This window comes from Anomalospiza imberbis, chromosome 12 (assembly GCF_031753505.1).
Source record: "Anomalospiza imberbis isolate Cuckoo-Finch-1a 21T00152 chromosome 12, ASM3175350v1, whole genome shotgun sequence".
In the NCBI taxonomy this organism is placed as follows: domain Eukaryota; kingdom Metazoa; phylum Chordata; class Aves; order Passeriformes; family Viduidae; genus Anomalospiza; species Anomalospiza imberbis.
The window spans coordinates 3,164,288-3,192,266 of record NC_089692.1 but is presented as its reverse complement, the minus strand read 5'-3'; the positions used below and the strand labels follow the sequence as shown (position 1 = coordinate 3,192,266).

At 43.3% G+C, this 27,979-nt stretch overlaps 1 protein-coding gene across 2 annotated transcripts; it reads left to right on the top strand.

Moving 5' to 3' along the window:
- Window positions 1-31: 31 nt before the first annotated feature.
- On the top strand, window positions 32-26,600 carry LRP3 (LDL receptor related protein 3). Of its 2 annotated transcripts, none has more exons than XM_068202496.1 (7): window positions 32-504; window positions 5,445-5,492; window positions 13,708-13,846; window positions 22,046-22,254; window positions 22,539-23,625; window positions 24,765-24,897; window positions 25,769-26,600. In XM_068202496.1, exons 1-7 carry the CDS (start codon window positions 438-440, stop codon window positions 26,573-26,575), a joined length of 2,490 nt encoding a protein of 829 aa, XP_068058597.1. In that variant the 5' UTR covers window positions 32-437; the 3' UTR covers window positions 26,576-26,600. The 2 variants fall into 2 exon arrangements, with proteins under 2 accessions (XP_068058597.1, XP_068058598.1); XM_068202497.1 differs by lacking the exon at window positions 32-504 and adding an exon at window positions 2,179-2,200.
- The last annotated feature ends 1,379 nt before the right edge of the window (window positions 26,601-27,979 follow it).

The following is a 27,979-nucleotide window of genomic DNA, read 5'->3' as shown; positions in this document are numbered from 1 at the left end:
CGTGCCTGACAGGAAGCGCGGCGGCCGGCGCTGCGCGGGCGGGCTCGGCCCTCGCCGTCCCTTCCGCCCCCGGCCGCGCTCCGCCCGCGCCGCCCGGCCGCTGGCGGCGGCCCCCCAGGTGTGCGCGGAGCGGAGCGGAGCGGGGCGGCGCCGCGCTGCCCGCGCTGTGTGGCCCGGCCGCCGCAGCTGCTCGGCGGGCCTGTCACGTGGGGCAGCGGCGGCGGCGCTGCGGTCTGTTCTCTGCCACCTGCCCCGGAGCGGGAGCGCGGGCCGGCCATGGGGCCGCCGCCGCCGCCCGCTCCACTCCCGGCTCCCCGGCGGGCGGGGGCACCGCGGGCCGGTGGCGCCGCCGACTCCTGCGGCTCGGCGTAGCGGCTCGGCGGGTGCGGAGCCGCCGCGGTTCCCCCGCGCTGAAGGGCAGGCGACAGCGACCCGCCATGGAGAAGGCAGCGGCCGCGGAGCTCCGTCAGGGCGCGCTGGCGCCGCTCACTGCCATCTGCCTGGGTGAGTGCGGCCCGGCCGCTCCCTGGCGGCGGGGCACGTCCGGGCACGGCATCGGCTCTGGGGACTGCTGGGCCCCCTCCTCCCCTACGGGAAGGGACCGCGGGCGGGGGGCGCGGGATGGGACGAGGCTGCAACACACCGAATCGTGCCGGCGGAGCCCCCTCCCGTCACCCCGCTTCCGAACGGGGCGAGGGCCGGCGCGGCCACGGCTCGCTCAGGCTCCCGCTCGGGCTGCCGTGCCCGGCCGCTGCCCGGCGGTGTTGGGGCCGCGGGGAGCGCCGCCAGATCCAGCGGCACCCATCGCCTTGCCCTTGGCTCTGGAAGCGCTGCCATAACCTCGCACAGCCCTGGGGGAAAAAAAAAAAAAGTTTGGGAGGCATCACAGGTTCTTCCTCGGGCCGTGAGCTTGTGCGGAGTGCGGTGCGGGCAGCGGCGCCGGGGCTCGGCTGGGGACTGCCCGGCGCTTGGCCCCGCTGCGCGCCTGCCCGGCCCTTCTCTTGAGTGGCAGCGGGAAGAAACATTTTCTCTCCCTCCGTGTCTCTGCCATATTCTGCTCTCTTCCTTCTGCTTGAAGCCGTTGCTTTCCGCTCTGCTTCGCAGCAGGTGTTAATTTATGGCAACGTGATGAAGCGTATTGCTGGTTGCCAGTCTGTCAGCCCGTTCAGTCAGGGGAGATGGTTTTTGTTAGGCAGAAGCGTTGGCGCCTGGCTGTGACTGGAAGGAGCGAGCGACAGGCCCCGCGTGTGTAGCAGGGGCACGTGAAGTTAGGAGCTGCTGGAGCTGACTGCTCCGCTCCTGCGCCCTGCCACAGGATTCTGGTGGGGCAGCGTAGTCAGGAGCAGCTGAGCACTGCTGGGGCTGCACTGAGCCCTCCAGACGCTCTTGGTAAACTGTCACAGCTCCTTGATCCAGAATGCTTTAACCCACATCTCTTTGCTAATGAAGTGGATTAGAGTTAATTTTTAATAATCCCAAGTGACAGTTACTATTCGTTATGCAAACGATCAGAAAGGGATATCTTGTGGCCAGACTGGTGGTTCTGTAAAACAGACTGCTTGTTTTTGTAAAAGTGCTTCCTTAACATCAGTGCTTACCTAGAAAAATGTAGGAAGATGAACTTTAAAGGTTGCTGTGGTTATTTCAAATGTATCTATTTTAATTAATGTAAGTACAATATAAAAAGCTAGCTAAACTACAAAACAGTTTGAACATCCAGGTCGTACAACTCTTCTTTTTTTCAGAGTCTTAACGGGATTTCAGAGATGTGCACAGCATGAGGATAATATCTGCTACACTGCTTTTTTAAAGTTAGAGAAAGATACATGTTTTCCCTGTATCTTTGAGTTTCTTATTGTTTTTTGGGGGGTGTTTTGGGTTTTTAAAATTTTGTTTAGTTGTTTGGGTTTTTTTTGTGGCCCAGTCACACCTTTGTTAAACCTTTTATTAGTTGACATAAATAGCGTGGTTTAAATATTGTTAAAATGACTAATGAGGTAATAAAAGGTTATGTAAACTAGAGAGCTGAAGTGAGAACACTTCTTGTGTTTAGGTGTGGGTGATGTCAGGCTGAAAGTTTAGTAGATTTCTGCTTTCTATGACTTCTAGAATTTCACTGTCTGGCTCTTCTTTTCAGCTGGAATGTTTTATTCCTATTCCTTGCACAACTGACAGTAGTGGAAGTTGAGAAACATGAGAGGTGGGAAGCTTGTAAGGTATTTTGCTTCAGTGAACCCATAAGAATATAATGCTGCTACTTTAACTATTTTTGTATTTTACTTCCTGCTTGTCTGTCCTTTCCTTTCATCCTTGTTTTTGGTTCTTGCTTCTTGCCATTCTTTCCTTGTTTTCCCATGGCCTGTGTGTGGGTGTTTGGTGTCTGTATCAATGCACTGCCACTGACCATTGCTGTGTGACCTCATCTGTAAACTGCTGCTCCAAAGACTGGAATTGGGTTTGTTTCAACTGTTCTTTTGTGAAGCCATTTTGTTTATCATTCCTGAGAAATTCTGGAGGACATAGAAAGTTATCAAATAAGAAGGAATCAGTAAAGTTGATGTCTCTCCTTCTGACTGTGGGGAAAGCCTGTTAGCTGTCATTTGGTTTGGAGGTGCCAAGATGTAAATTTCCCTTTTGATCCAAATAGCCACTTTCCAAGCTGAAAACCTCACCCTGAGAATTATTTAGCAATCCAAATGAATGGCACAGTAAGTTTCCTACGTGGAGTTCAAGCCAACTGAACCACTTCAGGGATTTTTTTTCTGGCTTTCCCATAACTGCTCAACAGTTAAGAAAAAGGGCATCTAGGAAACTTTCAAATACTCTTGTCTCTCACCTCTTTTTATTTTGACAAGAGACAAGAAAATCAGCAGCGAATGGCTGTTCTTTCTTATGGGCCTCTGACAGTTTTGAGAGCTAGGTGCTGGTTTAACAGTGCTCTTGTGGTTTGATTTGATGGTCTTGAGTGAGCAAAATGGGTATTGGAAACCGTAAGCTTATTCAGTTGCTTGGGAAAATATCTGATGTGAGACTTAGATTTTATTTTAAAGAACTATTTTTGCTGACTTCTTGGTATAAAAGGGTTTGAAAATGAGAGTGAAGAACTTGCAGCTGCAGCCAGTAAAAGTTTTTTGCAGAGATAAATTAGTATTTTTGGGGGTTCTTTTTTGTAGGTATCTGCCAGGTGTGGGGTACAAGGCTGCCTATAATTGCATTTGTGGGAGTAAACTAGGGCTCTCTGTTTAACAGTCTTCAGTAATGTGGCTCTGAGTTGGCTAATTCCACTCTTTTATGCCCCTTGTCTTTATCCTACTTATTTCCATTTAAAGGGAATAGGGGCCTCTTATAATCAGTGTGAAGAAACCTCTGCTTCAGAGCTTGTTTCTCTTAGGGCAGTTGGGAGTGTTCAGGCAGGAAACATAAAGAAAGATGACAATGGCAGTACAGACCCAGACTCATCCATACATTGTATCCTCAAACACTGCTTTCAGTTGTGCTGATACTAGTCATGCAGAGTATATTCATGTACTTTCTTTGGAGCAAAACCTAGTATTTTACTTCTCATGAATATAAATTTGTGACATAATCATGGATTAATTTCATCTCAGTCTTTAGGACTATATTACTATGGTTACAGATAGTGGCACTTTAATATTGGATGAGGAAACGTTGTGTTGCTGTTAGTGCTGTGACCCAGAGTTTGTCACAAACGGATGTGCTGCTTTGCCAGAGGTAACAGGGCTGTGTTGTTTCCTGGTACAGGATAGTATTTTTGCTCCTAGGTATTCTTACTCACCAAACAGAGCAAACTAGCACTGTGAAAGGAGAAATAATTACATGGCACATTGTTATTATCATATAACAAATGTTACTAGTGTTAGGTAATTATGTAATAAAATCAGTGCTGTTAGGGTCCTTTGAACATCATAATGATTCTTATTAACACAAATCTGTGGCTCAGGTGTGTTTCTCCTCAAGCTGTAGCATTACATACACTGCCATTTAGTTGCCCTCCTGGTTTTGTGTGTTCCTAACAGCTCAGTCCCAAGACTGCCTAGAAGGAGGGGGAAGTCACTGCCCTTGTCCCTGGGGTAGAGCCCTGCAGTCTGTGACCAGTGACCCCAGGAGCATTTTCTCTCTGTTTTGCAGGGCTTGGCCTCAGCCTGAGGCCTGTAGCAGTCCTCCCAAAAGGAGAATATTCAAACTGTGGATAGCCAGATATAAGTCATGGAGGGACAGCTGTAGTCACCGGGGCTGCTGCAGTGTGGTGACTGAAAAACGTGAGCTGGAAAGCTAAGGGATTGGTTTTTATTTCCACCCCTGTAGTATTTTTTGTACCTCTTGTGCTGGTTTAAGTTATAACAGAAGGTAGTCAGGGCAAGGGTCATTGTTTTGGGATGTGTTTAGACAGTGTAGAAGACAATGGACTCTGAGCCATAAATAGTGTTAATTGTCAGCTGCTTCCTACATGACTGTTGGGAACAAGGACGGTTTCTCTTCCTCTCTTCTGCTATTGTTGATTTTTAAATGATGTTTTCAACTGAATTCTTGCCAAGAGATTACCTATTAAAAATTTAGGATTTAACATATGCAAAATAAAGCCAAAGTGAGTGCTTGGGCTGGGATGTTGTAAATTAAGTTTTTTGTAACATTTTAAACCTTTTAAAAATTTTTAAGCATTTGTCTTTCTATTAATAGGCTATCTTTGTAGATTACAGATTACTGTTGAAATGAGAGCAGTCAGTGGGACACCGTAATTTTGAAAGAATGTGTCGGGAAACTAATAGGGAACTATGTGTTAATGCTGACCTCTGGAGCAACAATGACACAGGACAAATTTTCTTTGGCAATAACTACTCTTTCCAGACCACTTTAATGGTATACACTGTGAGAGAAGACTTTTGAGAAAGTGAAGAGTCTTTGGAACTTAATTTGCAAGTCAGATATGTATTGCAAGTACTGCCTCATCCTGTTTTGATTGTATTAGTGGACCTTGTTGAAAACTTCATTGCTTTTGCTTAGTCAAGGCAATCATGTTAGCTTTAGCAGCTGATTTTCAGGGTGACATTTACCTGGGGGGAACAAACTTTGCTTTATTCAGAGAAGTATGTAAGGATAATAATTGCCTTTTAGTATGATTGTTCTTCTGTGTTCCGCAGTTAAAATTAATCCTATGGAAGATAATTTAAAATAGATTGGCAGTTGTTTCTTTTGGTAGCATGTTTCAGAGATACTAACTTACATTGTGTATTGACTTGTTTTAGCTACAGTGAAGGATAATAGTTGATTACATGACTTGCTTGTGCAGATAAGCAAAGTTCTCTTTGGGAAGCTGCAATGCATTTGTGCTAACACCCCAGCAAACACCTAGGACTGGTTAAGTATTGACTGCCACCCTGTACCACTAAAATTTGTCTGAACATTGTTTTTCTGTCTTTACACAGTGAATCTCTTCCTGACTGGGAAAATAGAAAGTGCTGTTACTTCATTAGGTAAGACATACTTTTCTTACCTGTATTTACTGTTCATTTGAGCTGTTAACTGTTTCTTCCCCATACAGAGAGATGTTCTAATGAAAGAGTGACTTTTGAAATTACATTTGTTTAAGACAGATTAACGATGACATCTTAGGAAGTTTAGGACTTTTAAGTCTTCCTGGGCTTTGTCGTGGTGCCAGCCAAGGCGAGGAATCTCTGTCCCACTGTCCCTAAGGGCGAGGAATCGCTGGCCAGGGTGGCTGTCCCCAAGGCCAGGATGGCTGTCCCGCTGTCCCCAAGGCCAGGGTGGCTGTCCCACTGTCCCCAAGGCCAGGGTGGCTGTCCCCAAGGCCAGGGTGGCTGTCCCACTGTCCCCAAGGCCAGGGTGGCTGTCCCGCTGTCCCCAAGGCCAGGGTGGCTGTCCCGCTGTCCCCAGGCCAGGGTGGCTGTCCCGCTGTCCCCAGGCCAGGGTGGCTGTCCCCAGGCCAGGGTGGCAGTCCTGCTGTCCCCAGGTCAGGGTGGCTGTCCCGCTGTCCCCAAGGCCAGGGTGGCTGTCCCCGGGGACAGGGCCAAGGTGGCGAGCGGAGGCCGCGCTGCCGCTCGGTCACCCCTGGCCCTGTGCCGCTCCGGGCGCGTTGGGACATCGCCCTCTGCCACAGCCGCTGTCACTGGTGCTGCTGCTGTCACTGATTGTGTTCCTGTCTGGTTGCTGTTAAATTGTAAATTGTTCCAGTAACAGTACATTGTTATCTCAACCCCTAATCTGCATTTCATCTCTCTCACCTGACGGGGTTGGGGGACAGGAGTGGCTGCGTGGGGCTTATTTTCATTTGGGCTTAAACCACAACAGGATTATAGACTGCATCATTGTCATTGTGATAGATAAAAACTGTAAGGTTGAGGCTGAGATCGTAGTGCTGGGTATGTTTAGCAGAAAACTCTGTGTTTAGGAAGTGTGCCTGAGAGCACCAAGTCTCGTAGTGCTGGGTATGCTTAGGAGAAAACTCTGTGTTTAGGAAGTGTGCCTGAGAGCACCAAGTCAGGGAGAGTGGCTCATTCCTGAAGAAGCTAAAACAGGAATATGAAAAATGTGTCATGAATGTCAGTGTGGAAATTCAACCAGAATCACAGCACTTAGTGTAATTTCCTTCTCTAGCAGTGCTGTGACTTACTGACATTATGGGAATATTGCAGTCAGGGTCCTCTTAATGATGAAGACCCCCTTGTGACTGTCAGTCTACCGTCATACGTGTAAATGTACTTTATTCCCAGAGAGGCTGCAACTTATGTTAAAACTGAAAATAGCAAATAAGAGAGATGGGAGGAAAGGATATTGGAAAACAGAAGAATAATTCTAGGACAGTAGATCGAATAATGTTTGAGCTTGAGTGTTCAAGTCAAAATTGGGGCTTGAGAGAAGGTTTAAATCAGGAGAAAGTAGTAATTTTATGATTAGGTAACCTGCTTGAATTAAGCTTAGACAAAGCGTGGATAAACCATGCAGGAGATGTGTTGTTTGCAGCACAGAATTTTCCATTCTTTCATTGGAAAAAGTACAGAGTGTCATTTATGTCTTAGTATGTTCTGCCTGGATGGTTCTTTAGCTTTTGATGGAATTTGGCATTTGTTTTGTGTATGATGCATAAGTTTACAGAGTGCAAATTAAGTAATTACACAATTGCTCACTTAGACTGGTGATACTGCCCCAGCCTAAAATATGTAGAAGTGCTTCCAGTTGGCTCTGCTGCTTTTTACACTTTTTTTTTCACTAGAAATAGAGTTGTAACATCTGGCTTTTATTCCACAAGTATGCTGGAAACCTCAGAGCATTGTAGCCTTCATGTTTTCTTGTCTTCATACAGTTTAGAGTTACCTTGTCTCCTGATGGTGTAACTGGAGCTTGGGATAAAAATGATCAACAAAGGTCATTGCAGCAGAGGGATCCATCCATGTGTAGCTTCTCTTACCTGTGCTCACAGAAAGCTAGGTCGGTCTGTTGATCGAGCAGTGTGAGCTCAGATTTTGTCACATCTGTAGGTGGAACCTTTGGACTCTGCCTTCACTGGTCTGGTCAGGGGCAGAAAAAGCCAGCTGGAGACTGAGCAAAGCAAAGGGGAGCCTTGAGTCTTCTTTTTCCACAGGCATAAGGGATCTGCATTAAACCATGTGTGCTAGCCCTCCTTGAGGGAGCATTGTGAGAACTTGGGGAGGGTTTCCTGCCGACTCTGAGACAGCTACGTGAGGAAATGTGTATTGCCAAGCACTTGGTTTTGTGAGGAGGTTCCTTGTGGCAAGTGCAGGACATCTTTTATCCTGCAGCAGATAGTTGGGATGTGTGCAGAAGAATGTGAAGCTGCAGGATTTATTTTTGTCTGGGATTGTCTGAAAATTTATTCCAGCACAGCATAGTACCTTCAGTGCCATCCTTTTGTGAAGCTTAATGTCTGTTTTATTACAGTTGCTCTTGCAAAAATAAGAGTAATATTATTAATGTAAAGTTTTTGGAAACGTCATTGCACGTATTTGTGGCATACTTATCTGGAAGAGGGAATCTACTGCTGTTTACAGTAGAAGAAATCCATTTGATTGTTACAGAAAGCCTCATTAAGATTTATGTGCTCTTGACAGAAAGTCTGAACTCAGATCTCTTCTGGCATTTGTTTAAAGTTTGGGGTTTTCTTTTTCTTTGCTTGTTTGTTTGTTGTTGTTGTTTAAGGTTTGTTTTTTTTTTAACTATGGAATAAATTTATTATTGTCTGCCTTTATAATTTATCTTTTCTTAAAAAGCACCATCTCTGATTTTTGGTGGGTTGGTTGGCCAATCCAGGAATTGGTATTTTTGTTTCTTCAGTAATGCTAAATTTGAGAAATTTAAGCAGTTTGGAGTTTCTAGTGAATTTAGATTTCACTTTTCTTCTAGGTTTGTGCAGAAAGGCTGTGGAATTGCTGAGAAAGTGTTATCACTGCTATTCTTTTGTGTTGTCACTGATGATAAGGTCTTCAGAATCCAGGACTCTACCTTTCTATTTAGGAACTTCCCTTTCCTTTAGATGTTTTGGCAATTTGAACAGGCTTTTGTTTTTTTTTCCTTAAGGAATCACAGTGTCACGCTGAAGCCCTAAGAACTTATTGACACAGTACTTAGGCATGTGTGTGATTTTGCAGACTTCATGGCCAGGAGCTGAGGAGGGAATTGGGACCTTTTTAATAATATTGAAGCCCCAACAGTATAAAATTCTGCTCTTGTGTGGTTTTACCATTTTGTTTTCAACACTGAAGGCTGTGTTTAGTAAAGGTATTTCTTTCAAAATTTGTGTGTGTGAAAAGAGCTGCTGAAAGCTGTGCTGGGGTACTTCACCTTTTCTTCCTTGCAGCAGTCAGTGCACAAGGAGGGGAGGGGCAGGCGACTGCTTTGGGGAGGAGGTCGACTGATGTTTGCAAGGCCTGTAGTAATGAGCGTTGGTGGGGAAAAAGGCAGCAAAAACATGAGGCAATTAAGTGAGGTTCGGGTAAGCACTATAGGAGTTTTGGGAGGGGTGTATGTGTGTGTCCCCATGTTGCTCCGACAGGTTAGGGGACCGTGGGCATATAGTTAAAACACTGTAATTATGTTTTGGCAACACTGTCTTGGTGTTATTTGTAATGATGGTGCACCCCGTAATCATCTGTGCCCAAAAATCGTTCCTGTATCTCTGGGGTTCCATGGCTGGGAGTGGTGTGTGTGTGTGTCTGTGGGTGCTGTGTGCCAGTCCGTGTGTCTGTGTGTTCCAGTCTGTGTGTGCCAGTCTGTGTGTCTGTGGGTGCTGTGTGCCAGTCCGTGTGTCTGTGAGTGCTGTGTGTGCCAGTCCGTGTGTCTGTGGGTGCTGTGTGCCAGTCCGTGTGTCTGTGAGTGCTGTGTGTGCCAGTCTGTGTGTGCCAGTCCGTGTGTCTGTGAGTGCTGTGTGTGCCAGTCCGTGTGTCTGTGGGTGCTGTGTGCCAGTCCGTGTGTCTGTGAGTGCTGTGTGTGCCAGTCCGTGTGTCTGTGAGTGCTGTGTGTGCCAGTCCGTGTGTCTGTGATTGCTGTGTGTGCCAGTCTGTGTGTCTCTGACTGCTGTGTGCCAGTCCGTGTGTCTCTGACTGCTGTGTGCCAGTCCGTGTGTCTGTGTGTGCCTGTGGGTGCTGTGTGTGTGCCTGTGTGTGCCTGTGGGTGCTGTGGGTGCTGTGTGTGTGCCTGTGGGTGCTGTGTGTGTGTGCCTGTGGGTGCTGTGTGTGTGCCTGTGGGTGCCTGTGGGTGCTGTGGGTGCTGTGTGTGTGCCTGTGGGTGCTGTGTGTGCCAGTCCGTGTGCCTGTGGGTGCTGTGTGTGTGTGCCTGTGGGTGCTGTGGGTGCTGTGTGTGTGTCTGTGGGTGCTGTGGGTGCTGTGTGTGTGCCTGTGGGTGCTGTGGGTGCTGTGTGTGTGTGCCTGTAGGTGCTGTGTGTGTGTGCCTGTGTGTGTGCCTGTGTGTGCCTGTGGGTGCCTGTGGGTGCTGTGGGTGCTGTGTGTGTGTGCCTGTGGGTGCTGTGTGTGTGTCTGTGGGTGCTGTGTGCTCGTTTTTTTGGCACCCGTGTAGTTCCAAGGCTGCCCGAGCAGCCTCTCTGCCCCTCGCGGTGGCGGGCTCGGAGATAACGGAGCTGAGGGAAGCTCCAGCGCCGCCGTTTCTAGGCGCAGGCTCGGTGTTTTCTCCTCTGGAGTTGGGGAATTCGGAGGTCCGGCGGCGAGAGGAAGCAGCAGCCAGCAGCCCTAGGCTCGGCCCGTCCCCTCCCCCGGTGTCGGGAGATGGGAAGCCGCGCCGGGAGAAAAGGGCAGCCCGCTCCGCGGCCAGCCGCCATCTGGCCGCACCCAGCCGGGGGCATCCAGCCCAGCCGCCCTCTCTTGACTGCCCCTGCCTCCAGCAAGACAAGTTCCCTCCGTGAGCTTGCAGCCCCCTGAATGCAGAGAACTTCAGTCAGGGCTCCAGCCCACAGGAGATAAGCCAAGTGAGAGATAGGAGAACGGAGTGGGGGCGGGGGAGAAAAGCCTGACCCCATTTCCCCCTCTGTCCTTTGACCCGCATGCTGGAAATCCAGGGCACCACCCTGGGGGCTGTGCCTGGCAGTTTTTGTCTGGGGTCTCTTTTTGTTTTGGGCAGTCCACAGGGTTGAGCAGTTTTGTATTTAGTCGTTATTTGCTGTTGTTTCTTGTCGTCGTTGGATTAGGAACGGTGAGAAGCAATGTCATTGACTCTAAAACTCAGGAGGCATGAAGTGAAACTTTATTAGGAACTTCAGATATTTATAGGCAGGATCGTTCACTGAAAACCTGACTGGTTCTCAAACAACACCCCTCACACAATTGGTTTAATTAGGAACGACACCTTCTTGTCCATAAACATGATGTACAACATTCCACATGTTCACAAACACCAAGTGTACAGGCTTGAGATAAGAATTGTTTTAATTCATTTCTCCGAGATTCCCATAACTTCCCCAGGACAATGCCTGGGAAAGTTATCTGTTTCTCTCCCGGACTGCATTGTCGCATCCACAGTTTCTGATTGTTGCTGTTCTGCTTGTTAGTAAAGGGTTATTTTTTCACTTAATCTACTTACATTCATTACTTACTTGGACCCCTGGAGGGAGATAGCTAGACCCAGGGGCTTCTCCTTTAAATTGTCTTAAACCGAAGCAGATACTAATTCAGATTTGTGGTCCATTCAAATCAGAACCCTTTGCAAGAGCTAAGCAATTGTCCTTTTGATTTTGAGTAGGACAAGTCTGAAAACCTTGGTATGTGTCAGAGGGGATAAGGCCGTGGTAAGGTACTGGCAGCAATAGCCATTGTCAGATGAACCACCAAAAATGGCAATATAGTATCAGTGCAGCCCTTTCCTCGCTGTGTCCTTAGATTTGCAGAGCTACAATTCTTCTGTTGAAAGGAAGAATCTGTTTCTTTTGTCGCTTGTTTTTTTCTTGCCTCACATTTATATCAGATGTGCAGTGTTAGTAAGAAAAAGCATTTCTCACTGAAGACCTGAACTGTGATGTTACAGCAGATCCTCTACATTAGGAAACTAAGTTATTCCAAAAGAAAAATATGTAGTGATATTAATTCAAAAAGATTGGGATACTTAAGTAACTATTGCTCAGAGTCTTTGTAATTACTTCCTAAAACTGAGAAGTAATTACTTCCTAAAACTGAGAAATAAGTATTTGGGAGAATAATAGCTCCCCTAACTACACTGATGGATGTGTGAATGGAAGTGCTTATGTGAAGCCATCAGCCTGTCAGTGGGACTTCCTCAGAATGGAAACTAAGTAAGTTTTGTGTAATTTTAACTCTGTTTGATTGCAAGTACTACGAATAAGGAATATTAATCCAGAACATAATACGGTACAAGGGCAGCAGAAATATTTGCACAGATGTTACTGGAAGCCTCTGGGTAGTGCTGTCTTCTGTATTTGTTCTTTCACCTTGTGGATTCTGTTTCCTTCCCATTTTGAAGTGTTATTAACCTGGCAGTTAGGAAATACAGCCTTTCAAGCTCCTTTATGTGTTTGCTAGCTCTTGGTCCTCTTCTGCTACTGTGATATGTTGGTGCAGTAACAAGTATGTGGCGGAGCACAATTCTAGACCTAAAGAAACTGAGAACTGGAGTTGAAAAGTCCTGTGGATCTTACATTTGCTTTTATAATTCTATAATTGCAACTGCAGCTCAGTATTTTCCAGCATTGGGCATGGAGCCGCTCTGGTTTTAGAATTGTGATAACAAAAATGTTCTTGTTTTTGTAACTTCATTACTGCAAAATATTTGTTTGGAAAAATATGTTTTCATGTATTTATGTATTCTGTATGTTTTTGTGGCCTTTGAAACTAGTAGGAATTATATACATGTATTTCAGCAGAATGCTCTACCTGGAGAGTAAAAGTAATAGCATTTTTATCTTTTGCCTCAGGTAAGTTACTCACCTCATGCTTTTTGTATTCTGTGGCTCTGACTTTAAAAGTGCTTACTGTGAAGGAACAGAATAGTGCCAGGCCTTGGTTTCCTGGAGGGGATGTGCTGCAGCCCAGCCCCAGCCAGGAGCTCTGCAGGCAGCCCTGCCCGCCTGACTTGACTGCAGCCAAGTAGCTGTGCTGGTACTCCTTCCTTCCATCCCTCCAGTGCAGCTAAATCTGATCCCAGCTGGGAACTGGAAATGGTGTACTTGTGTGGCTGGATTTCAAACAATCCTGTAAATCTCTCATTTATAATGCAGTGTATTTGAATGTGTATGAGGTGACAAGGTATAGGCAACCTTTTTTTTCCCTTGCTGTATTTTTCAGCTACAAGAATGTGAGCTTCTGTCAAAACTGAAATGTTCAGCTGCAGTCCGCAAGTCATGCTCTAGATAGTAATTTGTTTTAAAAATAGTTTAAACAATATTTTTGGAGAATATTCAGAATAGCTGTTGTATTACAGAGAATTTTCCCTCTTGTAGTCTGCTTGGAGTACGTTTTCCTATCAGAACACTTGTCCTTGGAACATTTAATTTTAATTTTTGGATTGCTTAATTACAAATTACAAGTATTTGATGTAGCCTGCTGTTTTCCATAGGAAGAACTAAATGTGCTTTGAAAATGCTGAGCTTTATTTGGCCTCGTTTGCTCCTTTCCCTGTCTTGAAATTTTTTCCCATCTATGTGGGTTCAGAAGGAATTTAGAGTACTTCAGTAATGTTCAGTGAAAACTGAACTGCAGTTTACTTTTTTGTGGGAGAGGTGGGGGTGTGGTGGGTGGTGGTATTTTTTTAACCCTTACAAACTCTTCATGTGGTTAAGAGAATAAACAACATGTCTAGGAACATGTTCCAACAAAATGAGCTGCTAGTTACTTTACAGTTAATACAGATCTTTTTCACTTGCTGGGTGACCTACCTAGGCTTTGGGGGGCTGGTAAGAAGGATTTCTGTCTTACATCCTCTTGGCAGATCCATGCAGTAATATTGATTGTAGCCTGTGGTAGATTCATACAAGGTTATCGATTGGTCCTGCATTGAAATGCAGGTTATGCTTACCTACACTTGCTGTGGGTGTCTTAATTAAAAAACAGGGCAGGGAAGAAAAGACTAAGAGGATAAAACTGTTGACTCTGATATGTCTGCAGTCTCCAGGAAGTGATGAAAGCTCTTGAAGCCAATATGAATTGTTGATTAGGCAAAGCATTAACAGAATTATTTTTCTCCCCTTATTAACAGCTGCTTGCAGTGGAGAACTGGAACAGCACACAGAGAGACGGGGAGTCATCTATAGTCCTTCTTGGCCATCCAACTATCCTCCAGCCATAAACTGCAGCTGGTACATCCAAGGAGATCATGGAGATATGATAACAATTAGGTATGGTTTGGTATTTGTGGAGGTAAAGGATTGCTTTGCTGAAACAAAACAAAATGTGCGTTTACCTGATACACCAATGTGAGGCTGTCTTCAGAGCCACTGGATGATCAAGGAAAGCTGAAATTGTTTGCACTGGAACATGGTTCCAGATAGGGCACCTCTCTCTTTTAAAAAATGCTTCATTGTGTCTTGTTTCTCTAGGCTACTTTTGACATCTGTGATTACAGATGTCACTTGTGGTCTTTTAAAGTATTTATCTTCACAATGCCTGTGTGAGATTTCATATACCCCTGACATTGGAGGGAGTGGGAAACAGCAATATATTTACTCACATTATATAGTCCCCTCTTCCTTCTTTACATTGCTTATAAATAGGAGTAGGTGAAGACTATAAAACCTGGAACAGCTTGAGTGGGCATGTAAAATTCTTGGAGAAAAAATGGCATTTTCACTAATGTCCAAAATGGTACTATGTTTAATAGACTGTTGAAGATAATTATTGCTTATTGTTATTTGTTTACCAAAAGACACATGCTTTTCTGCTTAATATTTATTTCCAACAAGTCAAATAATAGTTAGCATTTGTGGTACAATTTCAGCTCAATTCTAGAAAAATGCTATTCAATAAGGACTAAAATATACTGCAAATGCCTTGTTAAGAAGGTTTAGGGTATAATATGAGCATACTGTGAATGTGCCTAATTTTCTCTGGGCTAGTGGTAGGATCCTTCATCAACCAAGAATTTCTTACTTAAAAAATAAAACCTAGGAAAAGTTTTTTTGGGGGGTTTTTAGTGCTGTTACATTTGACACCATCTGCTCATTCTTTGCTCAGCTGCTTAAAAGGACTGCAAAACCTCTTCAACTGCAGATGCTCAGAAATTGAAAACAAATCTGCCACAGATGAAATAATAGGAAGGCTCCACCATCCGTAGTTCAAAACAGGAACTCTCACTGAAAGTAAATACCTGCCAGCATTTGAAATTCATAAATAGAAACATGCTTTTAAACCCCATTACATTACATTGGACGTGGGGAATTTGTTTCAAAGCAGAGTTTGCTGGAAACTGAGAAAGCATACAAATGAGACATAGGACTTGACTCTGGAGAAATAATGCTACAGTTTATGCTATGAAAATGTCTCAGAGCTCCAGCTGGAATTGGGACTCCCTACTGCAAGTGTGACTGTAAGAGAGGCTAGAGAAACAAAGGAACATGGAGTGTGGCAACTGGTAATAATGTGTGTACAATTTCAATGTATGCACAGCAGTATGACTTGAAAGATTTCTCAATGGGTTTGTTTTCTATCACTGAATGCACAGCCATATCCTGCCCTCCTCTGCACTTGCAAACAATAGAAACTACGTGTTTACATCCCCGGGACTCGTGTTTTGGTGTTGTTTGTGACTATAAATGTACTTGGAATGACTCACTCCAGTGTATGAAATGCAAAATATTACAGCATCTGAAGATTTGCTTACAAGGCTGTTGCCCTTGCAATGCCAAAGATGTAAAAAAGGAGCTGACTTACCTAGGCTAGGAGGTTTCAAATGCAAACACGTTTTCTGCTTTCCATTTGGATATGCTTCTTATTCTAGCAATGTGCTGGTAAGGGCATAAGAGTAGCTTTTTAAATTTTCCTAGGAAAATCAAACACAGTTCTTGTGCTAACATCTGTATTTTGAAGGTTTTCAAAAAAAGCCCCCATCTCCTTTGTGGTTGTGTTACAAAGTATGCACTCCTTTGATCTTGAATTCTTGTTGACAACAAGACAGCAGTGTTATGTAAGAGATATATGTGATGAGATACAGCAGGAGTCATTAAGGGATAAAATTGCAATTGAAAATATGTTTTATTTCTAAACTGTTTGCACTTGGTGGTTATTCTTTATCAACCTATTTTCAGCAGCTTTCAGTAGAGCAGTGGCCAGATCCACCTGTGTATGTAAGATGATGGCTTCTGTGGCCATCTCCTTTAGAAACTGTGTCTTAATGTCTGTCTTTCATGTGTATATTGATTTTCTTCATATCCTCACATTTCCTCGCCCTTTGTTTTGCTTTGTAGTTTACTTTCTAGAAATCCTTGAGGTAGCTTTCCTATGAACAGGAAGTATATGTTCCTTGTGCTTATACCACTCTATATGCATATTTCAGATCTTTCTTTCAGGTTTTTGTGTCTGATGGAATGGTTCTGTTTTTCAGGACTATGTTATGTCTCTTTAAATTCAGGTGTTCAGTTGCTAGTTTTTGTTTTGGAAACGACTTGATTTTTCCACCCATTTTTTCTATTTTTATGCTTCTTTTCACAGAGGATTACAAAAAACCATGTAAGATCATATAAAGATGTCATATGCAGTAATTGCCTTTGTACCATCGTTTACAGGCTTAATAGATTTATGCTTCCTCATATCTAAGAAAAAGATGAAAGAAACTTTTGTTTAGCAGTTGCTGTTACTTGATGGTTGTAATTAACCCTGGTGTGGGTGGAGTGTAAATTTATTATTTTATTACTGGAATTTAGGGGACTGCAAGTAAAATGTTCTTGATATTCAGAATTCAAGATCAGAGTTGAAAAGCAGTCTACTTAGTGACCCACACAAGCTGTCTCTTATTAATTGAGGTGAGGGGATCACCTGCATTGGCTTTCACTTCAGTGATTCATAACACTGGCTTCGAAAAAAGAAGTTGTCAGATACCATTTGAGTTTCAATTCCTGCATTAAATTGAGGTCTGTTCATACATTCTTGCTGGTCTGTAATTGTGTGAAGAGTTAATGGGACTGCTTCACAGCTTATTTACCAAACTCATAGTGTTTCAGAACTTGACAGTAATTGGAGACAACCTCACAATAGCCATTTACTTGCTCAGCCTTTGAAGAAATAGCCCGTACTAGGCAGTGTCTCTTATCTAAGGTTATGCAGTTAGCTGGTGCTTGGGAGCTGGGAGTAGAATAGAGCATTCCTGACTTCAGGTCCTTGTGCTTCAGTGGTTAAGCAGAAGTTTTTAATGAGCCAATTAAGTCATCAGTTGCTCACAGTCTGCACTTTCTGTGAGAAGTTGGCAAATAGAAGTAACTTTTCTTGCTTAATTGGTCGGTTGGTTTTATTTTGGGACTGTGCTTTACTGACCTATCCATAATATTTTTCTCCAATTTTTAAAATGAGTGTAGAGGGCCAAATTGAACATTTACTTTTTAAAATTTATTTGCTAATTGCTTTCATTCAGATTTTGCATCCCATGTTTGTCCTTTCCCAGTTACTAAGAAAGCTTTCTTTCTCTTTAATCTGTAGTCCCTCGTGCCTAAATTACTGAAAGGGTTGTAGAGAATTCCCTACATTATTTATAGAAGTACTTTTTTTTTCCCTAGCTGCTACTGTTCCTTTCAGTGCAGATGGCAAAAAAACTAAGCTCTGCTAAGCATTAGTTTTGCAGGAAGCACATTTTTCTCATATATATAGGTTATTAATGTGTGTTTGTGGTAGTCTGGTTTAACGAAGTACTTTCCAGCAATGTAAAAATAGATAATAGGAAGATACCATTTAGGCTGTTACTTCATGGGAGTACATAGGCAAAAAATGATATCTATGACTGATACTGTAATTTCCTGTAAACTCCTGGAGGTCTGCTCACTGTTGGAGGTAACCTCTATTTCAGTATCATGCACTGGAAAAAGAATCAGATGAGTTTACTGATTTCTGCAGAATTCAGTAAAAACAAGATTTAGGGGTGCATTTCTCAGTTCACATTGAGTTGTTCTGATCCTCATGTTCTGAATACCTTCAGTATTCAGTAAATAGTTTAATTGGCTATTGTTGTACTTCTGTATAAAAATGTGGAAGAGACATTTCAAGAGCATCTTTCAGGAGAAACAAAACCTGCAAAATTTGTCCAGTGATTTTGATCTTGTGCACCAGTCTCCTCCTACGTTCCTGTATTGTTTTGGAGGTCCACAGATAGCAGTGAGAGCAGCCTGAGGGCCAGGCCATTTTAAAGGATGTTCTGTGATGGGTGTTGCATTTTGTTTACAGTGTAGTTCTAGTGCTGGAGATATCAATGTTTTACTCCTTTTCCTCTCCCTGCCCTGTTGTGAGCCAGGGCTGTGTGCTCTGGTTGTGGAGAGGAAAAAAAACCTGGAGGAAAGCCAGGTTCTCCTTCCCTTTATCACCACGTGCCAAGATGCCAAAGCAGGGGAGCATTGCTTGGAAGTGAAGCTCTTGGAAGCATTGCTCTGGAAGTGCAGGGGGATGTCTGGAGCAGGGGTTGCAGCGGGGTAAGGCTGTAGTTGAGGAGTGCAAGGGCTGGATTTTCACACCCTGTGCCCTGCAGCTTGCATGGTAGGATGGACGCCTGGGTCCCTGTTCCAGTCCTGCACAACTGTCAGAGAGCTTTGCTGGAGAGGATTAGTGACAGAGCACAACTGTCTTTTGCTTTTCTTCTCAAATCCTGTGCTTCCCTGCCCAAGATATTTAAAAATACTGTGGTACTGGCTGGTGCTGCATGAGATGTGGATGGCTTACGTATTTAACATGTGAGTTACATATGAGTACCCTCTGTTTCAGTATGGCTCCTCTTTCTTGTTTTAGTCACAAAAAATGATGTAGTTTTTTGATACGAAAGGTCTGAGACTTCCCTCAAGATCAGTAACTACAGACTTCAGTACTTTTCCAAAGACTGTACAGTGTCTGTGTAGTCCTACAAGCAGTACAAGCACAAGTCTTTCTCCTGTATTTCCACTGTATACCAATACTCATTCAACCCTTTTGATAGAAAAATTTGCATTCCAGTTTGAGAAAGCTCAGCTGAATAAATAAATGTTTTGTGGGTAGCAGCTCTAGATCTAATTAGAGATGATGAAAGAACTAAAGCAGTAGAGGCTGCGTGCAGCATTCAGGAGTCTTGGCTAAAATCAGTTGGCTACTTAATGTCAGAGTAGAATGGCAGAAACCTCTAACACAAAACCTTGTCACAAATGCATTATGAAGTAAAGCCAAATTTTATCTAATTACAAGTGCAAACATATGAATTCATATTGTTTTCATCTTTATTTAGAAGGTAGTGTTTTTTGTGGTGAGGGCTTGTTCAAGTATATCATGCTTTTGGTCTTGTGTAAAATCACCATCAATGTAAAAGAGGAAAAATTTGCTTCTAGTAGGGGCAGTATAACTTAAAAGGGTGCTGAAATGGAATGACACTGTCTTAATCAAAGGAAAGTTTGTTGAAAATACATCTGTTGATTAATTTGCATAAGGGGGAATGTAATTGCTTTGACTTTGCTTTGACTCTTAGCAGAAGAAATTTTATAACTGCCGTGGTATCTATTACACATAAAATTTCACATTAGAACTAGAACATACACAGAGAAATTGTGTTTGAAACTTCTAGGCACTTGGGATTAAGATGTTTGTTTCTATAACAGAATTTGTTCTTGTGAATATTCTGTATTGCCCTTTTTGAATACCAAGGCTTTTTTTTTTCAGTAACTTGTGTATCTCTGAGAGGCTTGGTGTTCTTAAGGAATCTGTTAAACACAGTGTTTCCTTGCAAGCCTATTCTGCCTTGTCATCCTTGTACTCTATGACTGAAGTTTTGGATTTGCTAGTGAAGAAGTGTGGGATTCTGCTCTGAATTTGTCTGAGATCCAGAAGTGACACTGAGGAAAATCAGTTATCCTCTGTATGCCTGTGCTTCTGTATTGGAAGCTGGAACTAAAGGTTGTTCCTTTTCCACAAACAAAAAAAGCTGTTTATTAGCAATGTATAATACTAGACTTCCAAGGTACAAGTAAAAGATATTAATTGTACATGAATGCAGGCTCTTGAGAGGTATTTCTGTCATCTGCAAAGGAGTTTGTGAACAAGGTATGTGCATGTAGCTGACTTTTCTGTACTCTTCCTTGAAAGTATTAAAATTTTTTCTTTTTTTATTTTTTTTCTAGAAAGAAGTACTTTTTAAAGTAAGTTATAGACAGCTTATTGTATAGGCAAATTCTCCCCTTGGGTTGTGCAGTCTGTGTTGTGTAACCGTGCTATGGCTGAGTTATTTACTTGATAGACAAAAGTAGCTCTTTTCAGCAGAGCGAGGAAAGTGAGTGGCTGTGGGACTCAGTTGGAGTGCTGGGAACTGAGTAAGATAGGAGAACAATTTGTTTGCCTCTTTAAGGTTCATCATGGTGCATCTAAAATAACTACAACAGTACAGCATCAAAAAATGTAGTAAATGAACTTGTTTCTAACATACAAACAGAAATTTTTTAGTCATTCCCACCCCCCTTCCCAGTTTTGAGTTTCTGTTTCTTGATTTAGTGCCTGTTCCCTTTTCTTAAAAACTTCTGTTGTTGGGCAGATGGGTATTTCTAACACTTATTCAAAAAGTTTTCATAAAAAAATTCCTATGAACAGTCCTCCAAGTAGATGAGAGAAACTCTACATGATGTGTGGTGCCAAAATGAGTTACAGAAAGCAAAACTGATGTGGCAGCTCAGTAATGCTGTCTCACATCTCATGTAACAAACAAACTTTATGTGAGTATCTATAGCTTCCCTGATGGCTTTGGATAATTCCTTTTCATGATGCAGTGGCTGTTCACTTCTTGGTCATTAAGAGCATTTTATGCAGAACACCTGTAACAGAAATACTCTGGTTTATCTTTGAATGGCTGAGTACTTAAATCTTTTTATTTTGGCTGCACAGTCATCTAAAACTTCCTTGCTTGATGAGAATTGCTTATAGCAAAGAATTAAGTGCTGTGGGAATATTTCTTCACAGCTGGGAAGACACGCAGAGGTTGGTGGGAGAAAAGGAGTTAGAAGAGGAAGGACATTTCTGGATGGATTGTCCTTGCACATAAGTTGTTTGTCATCTCTTAATTTCCATTTTAACTTATCACTTTCAGTGTTCTCTTACTTCTCATGCTCTTGCTGATAACATTTTTTTGAGAGTTATTAAGGCAGTGTGTTTGGCAGGACCTAGAGGTGTGGGTAGGCTGAGTCTCCTGCCTAAATTAATTAGCTGGTTTACATGGTTGCTGTTCTTTCCCTTTCAGCTTCAAAGGTCAAAATCTGGCAGGCATTGACAGCCATTTGTAAATACACATTGATATCAGAAAATTATTTTTCCATGTATCTTTTTCAAAGAATTTGCCATTGATGTTTGTGAAAAATCCTTTAGGGAAGGAGATCTGTATTTTGCAACAGCTTTTCTGCCTTTCTGAAAATTCTGTCTAGATATTTGCATGGAGTATGCACAAACTTCTATCAAGTTAATTTGGTGTAGCTGAGTTACATAGAAAAGGACCAAAATTCATTTCTAAGTGTTCTGAACAGTGTGCCCTTTCCTAATGAGTATGCTTTTCTGTGCAGTCTGCAATTTGCTATTGTCATTGCAGATTGCTGAACAGAAATGCAATCTAATTCATCAGAGAACAAATACCACATATGGTTCTCGAGCCACAGGTTAGGGCATATTATCCAGCTGTGTTCAGTGTTCTGCAAACAGTTAGGGCTCCTCTTTGCACCAGATAAGCTGCTATTGGATAATCACTTGGCTTGTGTCAGCAGAAGGGCTAGAAATTTGACTGTGTTACAGTCTTGTTTGCTCTGCATTTGCACTCCCTGAAAGGGAATATTTTAATCTTTGAATTTAAAGATAATGATGTTAGATTTTAGGTTCCATTTCCACCCCTATTCTCTTCCTGATCTCTCCTTGCCCATCCATGGCTCGAAGAGTGGATTTGTCTCTCATACTTAGCCCTTTAGGGTCCTTTGTACTGCTTCCTATTGTTCTTTTTCCAAGACAGTAGTCAACCCTGTCATCCCTAGTATCATAGCTTTTACAGTTGGAAATGACTGCTGAAATTAATCTTTCTGTATAATGTGTTCTGGAATTTTGCTTTTCCTCACCTCTGTATTTTAGGAAGCAGTTTTATTTAAGGACTGAGTAAAAGAGGACTCATTCTTTCAGCTTTTGGAGCTGCTTTGCTATGATGTTTATGCTTGTGAGATGGGTGCTTTTCCAAATTAGAGGATGTGCTTTGTTTCTGTATACTCAAGGTGGTATATGTTTCATTGTCTTTGAATGTGATACCTTTATGTCAGCACTGCTTGATGCAGAAACTCGGTCATTAGAATTTGTTCTTTCTCTGTTAGGTTTTGTTCCAGATACATGTCTTCTTTGTAACTTGTGCTTTCTTTTGTTCTTAACAGTTTCAAGAATTTTGATTTGGAAGACTCTCAGAAGTGTGCAGTAGACTGGTTGATGATTGGCCCATCTTCCAAGAGGGAGGAGTACAAAGTGTGTGGATCTTCCATACCTCCATCTTTCATCTCTGCAAGGGACCATGTGTGGATATTTTTTCACTCAGATGCATCAAGCTCAGGACAGGCTCAGGGATTTCGCCTTTCTTATATTAGAGGTAAAATCTTATGGGTTCGTTGGCTTCACGTCATACTCTCTCTGGCAAAACTTGGAAGACAGTAGTACTTTTTTTTTGACAAGCATCTTGGGCCGTTGATGACTGTAAAGTATTGGTGATAACACTGGTATTATTTGCATGTGGCTTTTTGACTGTATTGCTGAAGTGTACTGGCCTGACTAATTAGCTTGTGACATGCATGGTAGTAGATGTTGAAAAGTGATTTCAGATAGTTCCAGAAGTTTTTGATACTGTTTTTTTTTTCTCTTTGTCCTCTTTCACAGGAAAGATAGGTCAGTCTGTGTGCCAGTCAGATGAATTCCACTGTGCAAATGGGAAGTGTATTCCCAGTACCTGGAAGTGTAATTCCATGGATGAGTGTGGTGATAACTCAGATGAGAAGAATTGCACTGTCCCTCCAACAGACCCTCCATCCAGCATCTGTCCCTCAGGAACATTTCAGTGCAGCGCAGCGCACTCCACCAAATGCTTGATGAACGAGCTGAGATGTAATTCAGTTAAAGACTGTGGTGATGGTTCGGACGAAGATAATTGTCCTGATCTTTCCTGTGGCAAAAGGCTGGGTAATTTTTATGGATCTTTTGCTTCCCCAGACTTATTCCGTGCTGACCACAGCAGGTCAGACCTTCGTTGCACGTGGTATGTGGACACCCAGGATAATCGGCATGTTCTGTTGCAGCTCGATTTGCAGTTAGGCTACAATGACTATGTGAAGGTGTATGATGGCATCGGAGAGAGAGGTGATAAATTAATGCAGACGTTTTCACACCACAACAATAGGCATTCAGTGAGTGTGGAGTCATCCAAGGGCCAGCTCACTGTCTCGTACCATGCCCGCTCCAAGAGCACTGGCCATGGATTCAATGCAACGTATCAGGTGAAAGGCTATTGCCTTCCTTGGGAGCACCCTTGTGGAAGTGATGAGGAATGTTTCACAGATAAGCAGCATTGTGATGGCTGGTGGCATTGTCCAAATGGCAAGGATGAGGAGAACTGTCCTGCTTGCCAGAAGAATGAATACCCATGTGAAGGAAACAGCGGGCTTTGTTACTCCATACTTGACCGCTGTAATAACCAGAAGAACTGTCCAGATGGCTCAGATGAAAAAAACTGCTTTACTTGCCAGCCAGGAAATTTCCATTGTGGGACAAATCTGTGCATCTTTGAGACTTGGCGCTGTGATGGCCAAGAAGACTGCCAGGATGGAAGTGATGAACGTAACTGCCTGGTGATTGTTCCCAGGAAGGTCATCACAGCTGCTCTGATTGGGAGTCTCGTGTGTGGCTTGCTGCTAGTGATAGCACTGGGTTGTGCATTTAAATTATATTCTCTGAGGACCAGGGAGTACAGGTAAGTGTCTTGCTTTGTTGATGTTTTCATAGCTGTGGTGGTTTTTTCCATTTTGTTAAAAGGAAAAGAAAGTTGATTCTTAACCAGAGAATTTGCAAAATACTGTGAAATCAAATCCAAGGACCTGATGACAGCTAAATAGTAGTCACTGCATTAGGCTTAGAGAAGATTTCTGGAAGTAGTGAGTGGAAATATCAGCTCTTCTGTGGTCTGTGAGAAGGATGTGCTTATTGAGCGGTATGGCAGAATCTGTTTCTAACCTAATCTGCCTTTTCCTTCTCATCCCCTTGCAACAAACCTCTTGCCCCTGCCAAAAACTGAATGCTGAACTGCTACAGTGAAGGCTTCACTGAATCTGAATTGAATAACCCTTCACCCTTCCCCAAGTACTCCAGTTCTCAGTTCTGCTTAAAGTGATGTCCTGCTATGGTGGGGCCTGTTCTCAGTGGGAGTTGTCCATGGTATAAGCTGTGCCCCTTTCCTGTGGTTCTGTATGCCTCATTTTAGGTGTAGTGTGTGTGTGTGTTTCTTTGCCTGTGAGAAGTGGGGTTCTGCCTTGTGGGAGTCATAAGGGACTTTCTGGTTCCCATCTCATCATGTGCACCAGCTCTGTGCTGTGCTGCTGGCACTGTGTTTTAAACAGCGAGCTTTACATTCTCTCCTGATCAAATCTGCATGATTAAGGACCTGCAAAAGAGCTGCTGTGCTAAGGTGGGAACTTCAGTTCCTCTGTTCCAGCAGGACTGGCAAACCTCTCTGCAACTGCAAGCTGCCCCTGTTGTGTGATTGTTTCCAGTACTTAATGTCTTTTCCAAAAATAACCTTTGGGCCCTTGCTGAACAAGTTACTGCTGTTAATGCCACAACAGTTATTGTTGTTATGCAGTTGTAAAAACTTCAGTTGCCACAGTTCAACCTGAGACTGCACTAGAGAGTTTGCTGGTTTGATAGATTTGTGTTTATACCCTGTACTCTTAGTCCTTTTGTTTGGTTTTGCAACCTGATAAGGTTTTCATGGAGCTTAGTGGAAGGTTTGTGGTGCTACTCCTAGCATGAGCCCTTTGGCAGTGCTTTTATAGATTAGTGTCAGGGAGGCAGGACAAACTGTTACTTCTGTTTTCTCTCTGGTTCTGTTCCCAGAGCATTTGAGACTCAGATGACGCGACTGGAGGCAGAGTTTGTGCGGCGGGAAGCTCCACCTTCCTACGGACAGCTGATTGCACAAGGACTTATTCCCCCCGTCGAGGACTTCCCTGTGTACAACGCATCACAAGTATGCAGACACGTGCCAATAAATACTTCAGCAGCCAAACTACTGTAAATTAGATAAAGTCAATCTGGAACTGTATTTCAGTGGCTGTGCTAATTACATGGAAATAATATAAAAATGTGTATGTGTTACATGGAGCTGAATAGCCACAGTTCCTGCTGCGGTAGTTTTGAACACATTTAATATAGTTGTTGGGGAGCAGCAATGAGATAAACACTTTTGCTGTATATCAAGACAGAATGAATAGAGACAGAGAGAAAGGTCACAAAGTAAATAGAAGAAAAGGGCTTTTCAAGCTGAAACTGTAAATGCACCTGAAACGATAAGAAAATAAAGTCTCTAGCAGGATTTTTAGAAAATTCTTAATTTTCCAAAATGATTGTTTTTCATTTACAGGTAAATTACGCTGGCAAGCCATCTGAGATACAGTTCCTAATGTGATAAAGCACTTGTAGTGTGTTACTCCAGTGGAAAATTAACTTCCTGGGCAGACAAGCAGAGCTGAAACTCATAAAGGAAACAGAACACAACAGAAGTTGTGGCTGCCCTTCCCTGGCAATGTTCAAGGCCAGGTTGGATGGGGCATTGATGAGTCTGGTCTAGTGGGAGGTGTTCACAGCAGGGCATTTGGAATGAGATGATCTTTAAGGTCCCTTGCAAGCCAAACCATTATATGAATCTATGAGAGTCTTCTGGTACAGGCAGAGCTGTCTTTGGTGTTCTCAAATAGTTTGTTAGAAAATACACTTTTAAGAAGAAAGCACAGGGATCAAGTCTGAGTATTGTGGCAAAGTGGAGATATTCGTGGGGAGAAGAGGGTTTAGAAATCCTTAGAGTATGTGTGAAATGCTGTTTTGCTCCCTGTGTGTTGCAGGCTTCTGTGCTGCAGAACATCCGGACAGCCATGCGGCGGCAGATGAGACGCCACTCGTCCCGGCGCAGCTCCTCGCGGCGCCGCTTGGGCAGGCTCTGGAGCAGACTCTTCCACAGACCTCGGGTGAGAGGACAGATCCCCCTGCTGACACCTGCCCGCACCTCACAGACTACCCTGGGTGATGGAATCATCAGCAGTGCTGATGGGGCGGCTCGGAGTCCCCCCCCTTCCCCAGAAGGACCTAGTTTAGAGGCAAATGGCCAAGCCAGGGGCCCACAAGAAGCTGGATGTAGCAGCTTGCAGCCAGAGACTGAAACGACAGAGCCATCGCCTTCCAACATCTTCCAGCAGAATACTTGCACAGCAGCACATACAGAGCCTGAGGCTGGACACACCAATAAATCTTTAAGTGCTGACTCTGACAGAGAGCTTAAGCAGCCCAGTAAGGCAGATACAGGAAAGGCTTTCAGAGATCCTTTATCTGAAAGTGTTACAGAAACGATCCATGGAGGGTCAGTATCCAGGAGGACTGTCCCAGAGGACAGTAGTTTAAGTGGAAGTCATCCACTGAGTGAAGATCCATGTAGATTACCCTTAAAAAAGTGGGAGTCTGGTTATCCAGACAGCCCTATGAATGTTCATATCCAAGTGAATGGACAAAACCAATGTTGCCCTAACTCATACCAGGAGGAGCCTTTGGGTGTTCATGCAGCTTGTTGCCATTCTGTGGAAGTGCCAATGTTACAGTCATCTACTTCCCTCTCTGAAAACAATACCAGTGATGATGAATCTTTACTTGTTTGCTAATAAAATTTTTTGTTTTGTCCATGTACATTTTGTAGCTTCATTGTTTTTGTGGCAGTGCGCTTCGATGACAGGTGGTATGTCTGTGCTCCCAACTTTCTCTCTAAAATGAGTGTGCTTTAATGCCACAGTGAGTGCAGTACAAGGCTAAATGGGACAAGTTTATGTCGCTGTTGCTATTCCTGAAACTGCAGTGGGGCAAAAGTAGGCCAGTATGTGATGTGAGGGGCTAGGAGAACAGGAATGTGTCACTGCAGGTTGGAGGCATCTCCATCCTCTGGTATTTCTTTTGTACTTGTACTCTGCATTCAGTGTTTCTGTGCCTTTCAGTGGTCTTACTGAACTAGAGAACTCTGTTGGAATCTGGGGCAGACACCAGTCATTGTAACTCCGAGTACTAAGCTACAAATAACATTGTCGTTTTAGGCATAATAATTTAATTAAAATTTAATAATTTTAATTAAACATGCTTAGGAAGAATTAAAATCCCTTATAGCTTCCTCTGTTATAGAAACTGCTCACTTCTTTTGCTCACTTCAGAAATGTTTTGATGGCCCTATGTACCTTAAAGCATCCACTAAATCCAAAGTTTCTGTATGGAATACCCAGAATGAAACCAGGTGTTTTAGCTACTAAAGCTTTGTAATGAGAGTGTAGCAGTGTTCAGTATAAGTGGAGTGCATTGAATCTTAGTTGCAGCAATATTTCTTTTTTGCACTGTCATATGTTGCATTTTCTTCATGGCGATGTTGGGAGTGTTGCAGAATTGTTTCCTCCTTCTCTACCCTGTGTCTGCTCCTCCCTGGTGTTTCCAGGGACTCTTTGAGTATGCTGGTACCACTTTGAGTGTGCCTGAAGGACACTGAGGCTTTACAGCTCCTTGGGGCTGCACTGGGAAACACTGAACGCTTGGTCAGGATCAGACTTATGGTTTATTTTGAAATAAAATCTGTCTCACACAGAGAGAGATTTTATTTGCTTGTAAATCTTCTACGTAAGTGCAGATGTATAAGCCAGTGGTTGTATTTATCTTTTATTTTTAAAGAATGTTAGTTTGCTTTTTTATTTTTTTTTCTATGAAGAACTGAAATACATCAGTGCCATTTTTAAAGCTGATCCTGTGTAGATTGTACACACTTAAATGTAAAGTGGTGCCTTTTTGTTTTTTAGAGTGTATTTAAAAGTAAGCAAGTTATTTACCTGTAAGAAGGTGGCATTGCTTAACGAGGAGTCCCGGCAGAATGCCAGAACTCTGCTGTGTGATGGCTTGGTCCTGTTGTGATGGCTAGGGTGGTGGCCAGACTCTCCCTACTCTAACAGGAGCTCTGCTTCAATTCCCCGTGACCAGTGACACACAAAAATGCTTTATAAAGGACATAACCAGGAAGTTGATGCTGCTGCTGCTCT

Bases quoted from the DNA above. Each gene is read 5' to 3' on its own strand.
- LRP3 (XM_068202496.1), top strand. From the start codon at position 438: ATGGAGAAGGCAGCGGCCGCGGAGCTCCGTCAGGGCGCGCTGGCGCCG. The intron at 5,493-13,707 runs GTAAGACATACT...CCTTATTAACAG, and splicing joins AAGTGCTGTTACTTCATTAG to CTGCTTGCAGTGGAGAACTG. The intron at 24,898-25,768 runs GTATGCAGACAC...TGTGTGTTGCAG, and splicing joins CTGTGTACAACGCATCACAA to GCTTCTGTGCTGCAGAACAT.